This window comes from Sinocyclocheilus grahami, unplaced genomic scaffold (assembly GCF_001515645.1).
Source record: "Sinocyclocheilus grahami isolate Dianchi unplaced genomic scaffold, SAMN03320097.WGS_v1.1 scaffold53.1, whole genome shotgun sequence".
NCBI lineage: Eukaryota > Metazoa > Chordata > Actinopteri > Cypriniformes > Cyprinidae > Sinocyclocheilus > Sinocyclocheilus grahami.
In genome coordinates this window covers 1,678,008-1,692,035 of record NW_015505232.1, presented here as the reverse complement: position 1 = coordinate 1,692,035, position 14,028 = coordinate 1,678,008, and the positions used below count along the sequence as shown (strand labels likewise).

Sequence of the window (14,028 nt, the reverse complement as noted above, 5' to 3'; positions counted from 1 at the left end):
CAAAATGACAAAACATCATTAAATGAATAATTTTAAATTAAACTATTCCTTTAAGATATCAAAATAAACTAAACATGTATCTATATGCAGCAGTTAGACTCACAGTAAACATCCACATTACGGCTGATGTTGGTGTTGCCCAGGGCATTGGTGACCTCACAGGATACTGGCTCGGTGAAGAAGGAATGATCAACCAGCACCTCATAAGTGTCTCCCGTTGCGTCTGTGATCATGCTTCCCCCCTTCGCCCATCTAATTATCCATCAGAGACAAAAACAGAGCAAGAAAATGAACAACCCTGATGGACGCTGCCAAGGCTTTTTTCCCCCAGATCTCATCTAAAGATCAAAGGCGACAAGAAAGGTATTTTTTCACAGGCAAATGACTGAGATCATGTCTTATTTGCATGGTGTACTGAAACAACAAAAGGATCCTTCAGAGTGTCTAACGTAATTTTCAGGACACCACGTGTTTTTTTTTATTCGGGTCTTTTCATTTTCGTGCTGTCGGCAGGCTGTGTCTTCTTTGGTGGAAGAATAACAGGAACACATTAAGAGGTTTTTAGATGCTGCCTCTATCATTGGCACCCTTTGATGTTGCGGTCATTATAGTGAAATGTGACGAGGAAAGTGAGAAACCAAGGACAACGCAAGCGAACGCTGCTGCTCCAGATTCAGATGAGAAGATCAAGCACTGAGCAGATAGACTTTTGTTTGCATCTGTGAAGTTAAAGTGGACAGTGTTACAGAAATAAACAGAATTTGGTATAATGAATGTACTCGAGACAACTGTGTGTATTTTTTATTTATTTATTTATTTTATTTTATATTTGGTCTTTTTATCACTTTTATTGGCAGTTGACAGTGTAACAAAAATGGAATGGTTTTCTGCTGGACAAATTTTTTTTGCAATATTTTTTAAATAACTGAGGTGTCAAAGGCAAAGTATATCTTTATTATCATTATAATATCTTACCTAATAAGTGTATATACAGTATATTCGCAATTCTTTGCTAAATATAAAGTTCAAGAGAACAGCATTTGTCTGAACTGTAGTCTACACACACACCTAAGTTGTGATGTTCCCATGCAAAAATCAATAGAAAATAAGACATACATTGGTTGTCCTGACAGCAGCAATGTTTAAGGACATGCTCCTGCATTATATTTTAACTGCTGGTCCAATGGATGTCTTTTGCTCATTGTTTTGTCTGAGTCTCATGAAATCACAGTGCCATTTTTAAAATGACTTGTCAAATTAAAACTAGCTCTAAAAATGCATCTCAAGACGCATTCAGTTCCATTTCGCTGCGCTTCGCCTAGTTGCTTTGGAACGGAAGAATAGGTCCTTTGTGAATACCACCTCACTCATTCACACATCTGTTCTCACCAGCAGCTCTACATGTGCACTTCAATAGAACCAAGCCTACACTGCCTACATGCACGCCAAGGCTCAATGTGTTTGTGTGCTGACCCCCAAACTTCCTTTTGCACAGAGCTTCCTCTGGGCTCCTTTGGAGACAGCAGACTCCATGTGAACTCAAACACATGAGAGAGATCCACACTCAGGACAGGGCTGGTGGTTTCTCCTGTCAGTCTCAGGAGGAAACAGTCTGACCAACTAAAAATATGACAAGAACTGGAGAGAAAAACAAAAAGAGGCGAGGAGAAATTTTCTATCCGCAGAGATGGACAGATATCCTTTTCATTCAAATGTATGGGAATGTAAATGTGTAGCTAATCCAGTGGCAATTGATTAACCATCAAAAGCGTCTAACATGAAGAGATTACTCCGGATCACAGCAGGTCTCATCACGGATTCAAACGAACACCGGAAAAGGCTTATTACATCCTGTTAGGAAAATTCAATTTCATCAATTCCAACAGTGCCAATAGTCAGCGTAAGCCATTTATGAAATTATTTTAATCCTGTATTTGGTGCTAAAATAGGAAAAGTACTGTGAACAATTTCCATGGATCTTTGACATTTAAGTGATTAACTGTCTTACTTTAATTTAATCAAGACCCAGAGCAGTTTGAGAAATTACAGCATCCTCCTGCCAGGGAGACACTTTCTTTGGCTCAGACGAGGGCTGTATCTTGACATATTCAAAGATAAAAACATTGTGTTCTACGCAGAGCTGTGACAACTTGATCTCGGAAAGGGACATGAGAATAAAACCACAAATAAAACATCAGAAAAAGATGTCCAAACATCAGCCAGAAAGACAAACCGGGCTCTCAAGCCTTCACTATACACAGATCAATTCCATGTGTTTACTGCTTTCTTTACATAATTCAACAGCAATAGTATATGTATAAACCCTAGAATAAAAAATAATCCTCTAAAGGTGTAAGCCGATACAACACCCGAGGAAAAGAAATTGTTTGTTTTTTAAGATGCCACATTTCGAATGAAAACACTGGGTGGTACGAACCGTCTCCGCCAAAACAAGCAATCAGCCACGTGGACGCTGATGCCCACCGATGCTAAGCTGCAAAGTCACATGTTCACATCAAACGTTCGACACGCCCAACAGAGCGTCTTCCATTAGACACTTCAGAGGTGACAAATGAGGATAAGACAAGACAAATCACCTACGCCAGAACAAAGCCGCCAACACCAGCGCTGACTGAAAGCCCCTGGAGGGACACGAAGCACATACTTTATTCATGGGCAGAAAAGTGACATGTCTGACTCCATCCATTCACGCCCCACTTTTCCACTCTGAGAGTTCAAGAAGAAAACAAACAATTGTAGCCAGAATTAAAAGACGCGTTCTCTTTTGCTCTTTTCTATAGCAAGGTTGTGGCTACATTTTTTTGTGCACAGTGGCTTTTATTGAACTCTTTATGACGGCTTCACATTTCAAGGTGTTATTTGGTGGAGAGAAGTCTAGGTTTAGGATAAACGAAAGGCCACATCCTTTGAAAAGAAAGAGCGGAAGTCTTTATGCGATTTCACTGTCACTGTGGATTTCACACACACAACATCACATACATATACACTGCATTACTGCGACAATGCGGTGCTTTCTCTACTGAGTCCAGCTCACTGGCATCACAAAAGGCAGTTACAGTACTCTCAGCAATTTTATATATGTAGTGATGCTTAAGCAATATCATATGAGCAAGACCATTACGATTTATTACAACAGTTCATTAAATAAAAAGTTAATTAAATTTACATTAGTTACAAATTGTTCATTACTCTTTCTATTTTTTTTGTTGCACAAATGAAACTAGCTCCAATCAAAGCCACAACAGAATTTACCGTTGTGATCAACACGCTGTTTTGAACATGTGAGTGAATGATTCAACGACTCATTCACTTGTTTCATTCTTGTATGAATCTGTGTTTGGACGAATCGTTTGAGTAAATGTTTCAACCACTCACTTATAAAGATGTTTAAATCCTGAATGAATCAGTGTTTGAATGAATCGTTGACTGAATTATTAAATGACTCACTCATTAAGATTATCACTTATCGCCACCTACTGGTGTAGGTACCTAATAAATAGCATTTATATAAATATTAAATAATATTTGAATAGTAAATACTACATCTATTTAAAGGTGCTGTATGTAGGATTGACACCGAGTGGTTGAACTAGGTATTGCAGTCCAAATTCAAAATAGTGGAGAGGGTTTTTTTCACCCGGCCCCTCCTCCTCAGACTTGACGCACACGCAGGTTGCCAGATTGACGACACCCACAGGAACGAGCACACATGACGATGAATGAAATGAAATACGCTGTGTTTTCCGCCAACTGGCAACCTGGAGTGCCGAAATACAATTGGGTAAACTGGCAGTGGGCGGGTTTCACAAACCAAAACAGAGACCGACATTCTGGCCCGGAACGCACATTTTCAAAGGAGAATAACTGACTGTAGCATTGTTTTTCAGATAAACAAGTATGTTAACTTAGCATGTTTCTTAAATATCTGCAAACATATTATGGTATTTTTATGCTTTAGTAGAGTCAAAAACTTACATACAGCACCTTTAATGTCAGGATATTTATATTCATATCATTTGTGGTGATATGGATAAATGTTATATCCATCACTTTTAAATTCTTGTTTAAAGTGGGGTTCAAAAGTCTGCATCTACACTGAAAATATGATTAAAAACACTGGATTTAAATGTGGGAGAAGTAGTGACTTACATGTTTTAAATATTATTCTGCACTATTTGTAGTTCCCCAATCAAATCAGGAAATATATGACATTGTTCATGATCTCCATTTTTACAAATAGTCAGAGATTTTCATTGAAACACTGATGTTTTGAAATCATCAGGTTCTACACCAAGAATCTAAAGGTTCAAGTCATTCAAATAGGACATACTTATTCATGTCCATTCTATTCACTCAAATTAAGCTTATAAAATAATTTGGAATGAAAAAATGGGTAAAATGCTACTTTTGCACCCCACTGTATTGGCATCAACCATTGAAAAATCCATATGAGCCGATCACTAGTGGAGCTATGAGATCACGTCAGATTCCATTAGACATAAAAACTGCTCTGCAAAATTATGAAAAGCCATGAATGAAAAATACTCAGGGTCTTAAATGGCCATCATGACCACCGAACATAAAGGCTTTATTTCTGCTAATTAATTTACAGCTTCACTAATCTCATTTCAAATGCCACAGGAGGACAGTGATGGGTTTTATTTCTGCGAGCGGCTGGACCGGACGCATCCAATAAGAAATGTTACATTTTGTCTTACAAAAAAAACAAAACAAAACAAAGTTAAATTAATTTCAATATTTATGTAAACAAAATGAACATGAATAAAATATTGGCTAGTGAAAATAATCCTTCCTCTTTCTAGTGAGGCAGCTCTAATCCTCTCAGAGGAACGGTGTAATGCCCACAGGAAATCTCTCGCAATCAGTAATGACTTTCTTCGTAATTAGTTGGGCTTCTGTGTTCCTGCAGTGTGAATTCAAATGCTGTGTTTCTCCAAGAAGCCAGTCTCCGTGTGGAGAGCTTCCTCGCGCTTGATTGATGATTTCATGACATTACATTTGGTCTGTGGCACAGCGTGCATCTGAAGCCTGCTGCAGTGGGTCAAGGGACAGGAGACACACAGTGTCCTCTGAGCTTTGGAGATTCTTTGTCCAGCTGGCTGAGGGCACAGGCACAAGAGTCTGGTGTGTGTGCTTCTTTAGACCTCTCTGGCATGAATAATGTATGAAACTCTGATGGGGCGGCAGGTGAGATCTTCTCTCGCTCTACGCTGATTAAAAAGAAATCAAAATGTAAAAAAAGCGTGTTCCTGACCTACAGGTAACGTCTGAAACAGTGGAAGTTTTCAGGATGAAATTATCAAAAACAATTGAGCACTTGAATGATTCCCTTAATAATTACATAATATTATTAAGTACATATAATATATTAAAATATGAAATAATTTTAAAATAAATATATAAATTTTATGTTTGGAAGCAGTCTGTTATCAAGTAAAAATGTTAATATTGTAAAATATTACTGTTTTCTATTTTAATATATTTTAAAATGTATTTATTCCTACAGTCTTCAGTGCCAAATGATTTTTCAGAATGATTTCAGGATGATTTTTCTAATATGCTGACTTGGAGCTTAAAAATATTTTTTTGCTTAAGAAGTTTGATACAAGTGCATATGTATCAAAACATATGCATTCATTTAATAAAAATAGATAAAATAAGTAAAAAAGTGAATTTTAATCAAATAAAAATACTGGATCACAATTTAATTATTATTCATAAGCTAATCATAAGCAATTCATAAGCACCATTTTTTTTTCAAACAAAGTAATGTAAAAGTATACAGAAAAAACATAAATTTTAAATTACTACATGTGCATACATGTTTTAGAGCACAAGCTCTCAATATGTCACAACGCGCCTCAGTTGCTATTTCCATATGATCACGCGTTTAAGCAAAAACACATTAATTTATCATGCTGCTTTGCATGCATACGTGATGAACACGTGTTCGCATGTGAGATTCATGTGGTTTTTCTGTGAAGGCATCAGGAAAAAAACATAGGGAGAGTGAAAGAATGAGATTCTGAGAAAGAAAACCAGTTTCTGGTCTATGTGCGTGTGTGGGTGTCAGCTCTCACCTGTAATGAGTGACAGGGGGATTCGCTTTAGCGGCACAGTGGAACTTGACCAGATTGCCTTCCAGAACAGGCTGCGGTTCCACAGAGAGGTTCACCAGTGGGAAATCTGGAGGAGCAGAGAGGGCCGGTCAACTTCATCTTTCCCGCAAAACACTCATTAATAAACACTCGTCAGAAAGATTAATTGCGGATTAAAGAGCAAACTAAAAATACCCTAAAAAGTGGGAACGGCTTGATTATTCTTTTTCTCGGTAATGGGAACTACTTTGCATTAAGATTAATTGGCACTGTAACTTGCCTTCTAATTGCTGAATTAGAATTTAAACAACTTTTAAAATGAGCATGATTAAAGAGAGTTTTTGGTGAAATTAACAAATAGATTGATTACACAAATTAAACAAACAGCTGCCAAATTCACATTAAGCAAAAGCGGTATTTACCATCAGACTTTTTATCGAGCCATTTCAGACGACAATTAGATTTTATTTAGTTGAGTTTAATGCAGTGCTGGAATTCTCGTTAAAAACTGGCAGTTTCAATTAAAACAAAAGAAAGTTTGAAATATGCTTGAAATTTATAGGTTGGATCAAGGCTATCCCACTTCGCTAGAGTTGGCTTCCGTTCACTCCTTCCAAATTACACACACCCAAACCCGAAGAGACAGACAGGACTGACAGCAGATAGACAGGAAGTGACAGCGGACAGACAGGCGCTGACACTCTTGAGGCTGAAGGAACTGTCTGTGAAAGCATGATTGTGCCGTGTGTTTGTTTGGACACACACAGGGCATGTTGGACATTAACTAGGCCAGCGGTAGAAACATCAGCGACATACCGACAATTCACAAACAAAAGAAAGTTTGAAATATGCTTGAAATTTATAGGTTGGATCAAGGCTATCCCACTTCGCTAGAGTTGGCTTCCGTTCACTCCTTCCAAATTACACACACCCAAACCCGAAGAGACAGACAGGACTGACAGCAGATAGACAGGAAGTGACAGCGGACAGACAGGCGCTGACACTCTCGAGGCTGAAGGAACTGTCTGTGAAAGCATGATTGTGCCGTGTGTTTGTTTGGACACACACAGGGCATGTTGGACATTAACTAGGCCAGCGGTAGAAACATCAGCGACATACCGACAATTCACAGCGATTCCAGACAGCAGTGGTTCTCCCTGCTGCCCCCCCCCCCCAAAATCCTGAAACTTTAATATGGGAAAAGCTTCCACAATCTGCCCCAGTCCTGTCAAAGCGCAGTGGACAGATCTGTCACCTCCCACAGGTCTGAATGTGATTAGAGGCCTCTGGAAAGCCCATACACAGCGCTGGGTCTGATTTCTCATTAGCAATCTGCTACCGTCACTCGCCCAACGTATTTGTACCTGGAACAGATGTTTCATTCATAATGCCTTATGGCGCGGGACTAGTCATTTAAAACTAACCTGCAGCCTTTCTGCAAAACACTGAAAGGAAGAAGCAGCACATTTAAACGTATTAGAGAAACAATAACAGCGATACAGCGCGAGTGGTTAGCAAATGAGAAATGGACTACTTGCCCAAACTTCTTCCACGTTCTACTTATTACACCTCAGACGTTTCTGTTCAGTGCACCATGTAAGTTACTCAGGAGAATGCAGATTATTACTACTTTTAAGGGCTGTCAGTTGATTAAAACAATGAATTGTGTTCTCTGCGTTAACATGAATTACCTTGAACCAGCCAAAATGTTAAATTGTATTTTCCAAGGGTGGATTCTGAAAATAAATAAATAAATGTTAATAAATAAAAAGGTGTTTTTGGACATTTTGATATCCATTTTTAAATGAATTTTACTGATAAACAAGTTTTGAATGTGTGCATTGGTGCTCTTATTCCAGTCTTTTAAAATGAATGTTAAATACATTATCAAGCTAAAAATACGTAATTAATCCTAAAAAATAACATGTAGACAGTGCTATTACTTAAGGCTGGAATGCACTACACAAGTTTTATACAGATTTCTGGCCAAATGTACAGGTTCGGACAAGTTGACGCTAGTTGCGGAAAGTCAGAGCCAGTTTGCAGATTTTTAGCAGTCTGAATGAACAGATTTAACTGAAAATCATGATTCCATCAGGAAACACGTTTGCAAACATGTTTGATATTTGAGCTGGTTTTAGAAAACACATTGCTTCCATTTGTCAGATATCTCCTAGCTATGTCTTTGCGTGAATTTGTTGTGTTCAGAATGACTTGGAAGTCTGGTAGTGTGTGATCGTCAGTTTTTTTTTGCAGAGTTTTAATCTGAATGCTTTTACAAAGCCAGCAATTGTATAATACAATAATCTTGTATAATCCAGTCTTTACAATATAAATTAAGAATTTTGGCATAAACATGCAATTTACATGAAGTGAGCCTGTCAATTAAAAAATGACACTGTATAGTGATTAAAAAGTTCAATACATATAAATAAATGTTAGTTCTGATCCTATGCAATCTTCTTGCTGACACTCATTTTAAGTGGCATTTAGAGCAAATCTAACAAGCTGCGATATTTGAAAATGAAATTACGTCACGAGGCTCAGTGCAGTTAGTCCACATGAGTTTCTTCGAAAACATACCTGGTCCTCAGCTAGTACAGAATCAACATTGATTTGTGGTCATTCATTTTAAATGAAGTTTGCGCTGGACTGAGAAATCACTGGGATATTTAGGGAGGTTTCTAGGTTTCTGCAAATCTGAAAAAGAGTCACATGCAAATATGCATCCAAAACCTCCACGTCCTCTAAACGTAGAGGCCTGGATCTATTTTGGATGGCGGACTCGAGGGGGGATGCGAGTGAGTGTTTCCTTGAGCTTGATAAAGCACCTCTTGTCAGTTTCCTTTGTGTGGAGTGAGTGCGTTCACCCGACAGGAGCTCACGAGAGGCCTCCAGACGCGGCTCCATATGCACATGTGGTCATTAATTATTCCTAACAAACAGCATTGTTTCAAACCCACTCTTATTTACAAGGCAATTACCTTGAGAAGCGGAGAGCCGCTCTCCTGGGTGCTAATTCTTAAACGAACCAGTGTGCTGAGGTCCACGAGCTAACGGCGTGAAAGAAATTCACGCCACGTTCGAGCAAAGGGTCAGACGACATTATCGGCGGCACTTGCTGTGAAGAATATTAGCCACCTTTTACGATAAAGCCAAATCTCTTTTGAGTCGTAAGAGGGAGGAAAACCGAAAGGGGATAAAGTGAAGTGTGGATACGGATTGATGTGGGCTGCTAGCTTTGAGAACGCTTTAATGAAATATGAAACGTGTTGTTTAATGGGGAAGTTTTAATTACTGAATGTGGTTCAGAGGCATTGATGACCTTTAAAGAGTGAGAACATGTGAATGGAAGAAGGAGAGTTTTGGAGATGTGAATGTCAACACGTTGCAGATTAATTTGTGCATCCAGCCTACGAAGATTGGTTGAGTCCAGAGATCCTTATCGAATGGTGTTGTGAGAAGAGGAACCACCAAGATACTTCTTAAAGTTTCCATTACTCACCATCGTCAAGTCATTTTTTTTAAACGTCCGCTTCCATGGAAATAATCAATGGAATCTAAAATAGAAGTCTCGAAGGGTGTCAGACTAATTAAAAAGTAGCACCCATATCAGTGAGGAATGATACGAGCCCTTAACTCTGGAAGACCATTGGAAGACCATCTGCTCAGGGTCAAACTGATTAAAGAAGTGCACAGAGAAAGAAATGGTTTCCCTGCTGAACAGATAAGCTAAAACCACTCTGAATTTACAAAGTGGACCTGGTTGGTTTATTCTGGTTTGATGCTGGTACAGCTGATTTCATGAAGAATTCCATATGGCACATTTAGTCCACCTAATACCTGATATCATATCTGGTGCCTGAAATAACTTTTAGTTCTCAGTGAATTAATAGAAATTCCACAAAATTACTATATTATGTGCACTGTCCATCATATTACTACCATTAACGTGTTAAATTTTGTCTCAATTTTCAATTTATTTTTACTGTATATATATCCACTGTGTATATATATATATATATACACACACACACACACACACACACACACAAATAGACAGTTACAAAATACAAAAGGGTTTTGTAGCTCACTATTATCCAGATCATTGTTGTTCAGAAGGACGACCCAAGTGGTCATAGAGCAATGGTTGTGATTCACAGCAGGGTCAGTATAGATGAAGTCGTTTCTGCAGGAACCCTGATAAATAGGGCAGTGCTTTCACAGCCAAGAGCTTATATATGATTAGGAGCAAATGTTTTCTGTTTGGTATGAAGAGAAGGGCCAGAGTATAGCAGAAATGTGAAAAGCAACACGCTTATTTAGGTCACTGGTGACTCATGTACCCACAGATCAGCACTGTTTATTAGCGGTACACTTTAGGCGGAATGCAAAAACTTCAGACGAAATAAAATCTAAACATTCTCCCATTCCACTGATGAACTCTTGCAACTCTTTCACGTCACTGTATTAGATCAGGCCAGCGCAATTTATATCTGTTGTTGTTGGGCAATTACCTACAGAGATGGATAAATTGAAAAAACAGCATGCAAGATATAATGAAAGCGTTTTCAGTAAATAATCTCTGTAAACAGTGGAAAACAACTTTTGCCAGCTCTTCAAACTCTGCCACAAAACACATTTTCTTCATGGCACCTCACTTAACAGCTGTCTTTTATAAATATTGATGACATGAAGCGTCAGGAAACGCTCCTGGTGCCGGTTGAAGCTCCCCATGGGCCGCTGTGGCCCAAAGGTTCTAGCACCTCTCTGCTCTGTCATCACTTATTTACCCAGCACATGCTCTTTCAGTGTGTGGCCTACAGCAGGGTCTCCACTGAACTGCTTCCTCGCGTTAGACCTGCCACATCTCAAAAGCCAGAGCGCATGGGCTCAGGTTAGACACGGCGTAAATTATTCTGATAAAGATGGCTAAAGGGAAGTTAAAGTGAGCCTTCATGAATCGTGAGCTAAATGAATCTTGACAGTAGCAGTTAGCTTATTTGTGGCAATTTCACTGACTTACACATGCACTACCAATCAAAAGTGTGGAATAATTAAGATTTTATAATGTTTTTAAAAGATGTTTCTTATGCTTAAGGCTAAATTTATTTCAATACAGTAAAAACTTCTTGGGTTACGCATGTAACCATGGTTCCCCGAGAGGGAACGAGACGCTGCGCCCCATTGCCATGCCTTCGGTCTGCCTGTTTACATCTCCTTCAGATGCTAATATGTGCTAATATGTGAGCAATATTAACAACACACAAACTACAATAACTGTCTTTAATTTGAATATATTTTAAAATGTAATTTATTCCTGTGATGGCAAAGCTTAATTTTCAGCAGCCATTAGGTGCGTTCATGCAGTACTGCGCAGATCGATCGCAATCTGACTTGAAGCAGTGCATGCCGGTTAGTAATTTTGTCCGACTTGAGACGGTGCCGACGCCACGTCAATGTCACGTGTGGCATCAAAGCACCGCGAGAGCGTTTCGAGAGCAGCCGGCTGACGACACAGCCATTTCACGATTGGCCAGATTCACCGCATGACAACTATCACGTGTGTTTCGGGTTTATTCTAACCTTTTCAATTCCAATAATAGCCACAAATCTGTGTTTTTAGAACGGTAAAAGCTTTTTTACTGTAGTGTATTGAGTCACGTTTATCATAAAACACTGATAAAAGCATATATACCCCCACTTTATTAGTACTTAAATAGTATATGATTATGTTGAACTTTATTCTTGAAAAGATGGTGCTAAAAAAAGTGTTTCTGTTGCTCATGAAAACGTTTCTAAAACATCTGTATATTTGAGAAATATTGCATTTAATTCACTTAATCTGTGACAGAGTATGCAAACATCACGTGAATGTCACTAACGGGAGCAGAAAGTGTCCGGCTTGACGTGTCTGTTTTCAACTCCGCCCCCGACTGCAAGCGGCTACTCTTGTTGACTGCAGTCTGTAGCCGTGCTTCAAGTCGAACGCACCTATTATGCCAGTCTTCAGTGTCACATGAACATGTCACATGATCAGAAATCATTCTAATATGCTGATTTAGTGTTTAATTGGTAATAATTTCTATTAATGTTGACAAGACTTTTTGCTGAAAGATTTTGCTTTGATGAATAAAGTTTAATAGAACAGAATTCATTTGAAACCAAAATATTTTGTAATATTGTAAAAGCCACTTCTGATCAATTTAAAGCATCCTTGCTTAATAAAATTATTATTTTTCATACTTACCCAAAACTTTTATATGGTGGTGTATCATGGTTTCCACAAAAATAACAAGCAACAAAAAACAGTTTTCAGCATTGTTAATAATAAGGAATGTTTCTTGAGCAGCAAATCAGCATATTAAAATGATTTCTGAAGGACCACGTGACACTGAAGACTGGACTAATCATCTGTATAAATTACATTTTAAAATATATTAAAACAGAAAATTTATATTTTAAATTGTAATTGTACTGTTTCCATTCTATTTTTGGAGCCTTGGTGAACATAAGAGACAAAACATTAAGAAATATTAATTATTCCAAACGTTTGACTTGTAGTGGAGGAGAATGGATATAAACGAAAACCTGGCTGGTTTGACGTTCTCCAATCATGATTAATTAAACAAAGGATTTCACTGGCCCTCACAGTGGCAACATCATCAAAACTGACCAATCAGGGGCGCCTGTGCAATCCAGGGAGGAAAGAAGCTTACAGTAAAACTCTTCTATTGTTTTGCATGACAAAACGATTTGTGCCGAGTCTGGAGGAGCAAAAAAACACAAAAGTTTTCTGTTTTACGCTTTCAATTCAGAATTTGAGCTCCATTGTGCTGAGGTGCATTCCTTCTGGGCAAATAAAACAGACTTTACGGACGTGAAGAAAGGAGCTGTCAGAACTTGTGGATCTTTCAATATGATATATTTTCTGCTTTATTAGTCAGACTTAATATCTTTCAACACTTGAGAGAACGCCTTTGTTCCCTATGCATACATTGTCAGAAATATTTCAGCAAAAGCTAATCTTCGCGCTGAATTAGTTAAGGCCTTTCGTTTTAGTGCTTTCAGACACACTTTTGACAGTGAAGCTTATGACTGCTATAAATAAAAATAAACGAAACGCCTGTATACAGAAGAAGGATCTGGTCGTGTTCAATTCTTCTCACATTTAAAACTAACAATTAGCATTTATGTCCACAATAACCATCTTAAAGCTTAGAAACATCCCTGTGTGCTGCGTACAGACAAACTGTCACTTTCACAATTGCTTCTCCAAGACAAAAAAACAAGGAAAAACAAAAATTGTGTCAAGTCTTGTGTGTCTGTGGAGCGGAGTACGACATGTGCTCAGACATCAGATCGCATTCGTACACAACGGCTGTTTGGATAAAGAAAATAGGACAGCACATAGCGGATTTTCACATGTGAATAATTTATCCACACAGACAAGAAAACACAAGAAACGCTCAGAACAGAATGCAGGTCGCAGGATTTGGAAGAGGAACGTGAGCTTGAGCATGTCTGCCGCTAATTGTGTTTGAACAGAAGCGCAGTCGGTGGAAGATTCACTCACGTTGGATGTCGATGGTGACCGTGGCCTCCTTGCCGTTGGGCGCCGCTTTGTTAGAAGCACGGCAGGTGATCTGTTGGCCGCTCTCGATATTCGAGGCAGAGATGTGGAGCGTGCTGACCGTGCTTTCTCTTCTGCCATCGCGCAACAGTGTCTGTGTGAAAACACAAAAATCGGGAGCGTTAAAAGTGTCATGGGGCAGCATTTTGCAGATGGTCAATGATATTCACAGGAAAGAAGTATAAAAAACAAGCTAAACAATTCAAGATGATCTATCCTTGGGCTTCCTCTTGAGTGTAGGTCAAAAACAGATTG

The 14,028-nt window shown here is 38.6% G+C and overlaps 1 protein-coding gene across 1 annotated transcript in view; it reads right to left on the bottom strand.

The window, feature by feature from the left end:
• kirrel3a (kirre like nephrin family adhesion molecule 3a) overlaps window positions 1-14,028 on the bottom strand; it is a 149,204-nt gene that overhangs the window by 29,672 nt on the left and 105,504 nt on the right. Inside the window, exons 5-7 of the mRNA XM_016269589.1 lie at window positions 13,717-13,867; window positions 6,123-6,228; window positions 104-252 (exon numbers count right to left, since the gene is read on the bottom strand). Of these exons, the coding sequence (XP_016125075.1) occupies window positions 104-252; window positions 6,123-6,228; window positions 13,717-13,867 (406 nt within the window). The remainder of the gene's footprint in view (window positions 1-103; window positions 253-6,122; window positions 6,229-13,716; window positions 13,868-14,028) is intronic.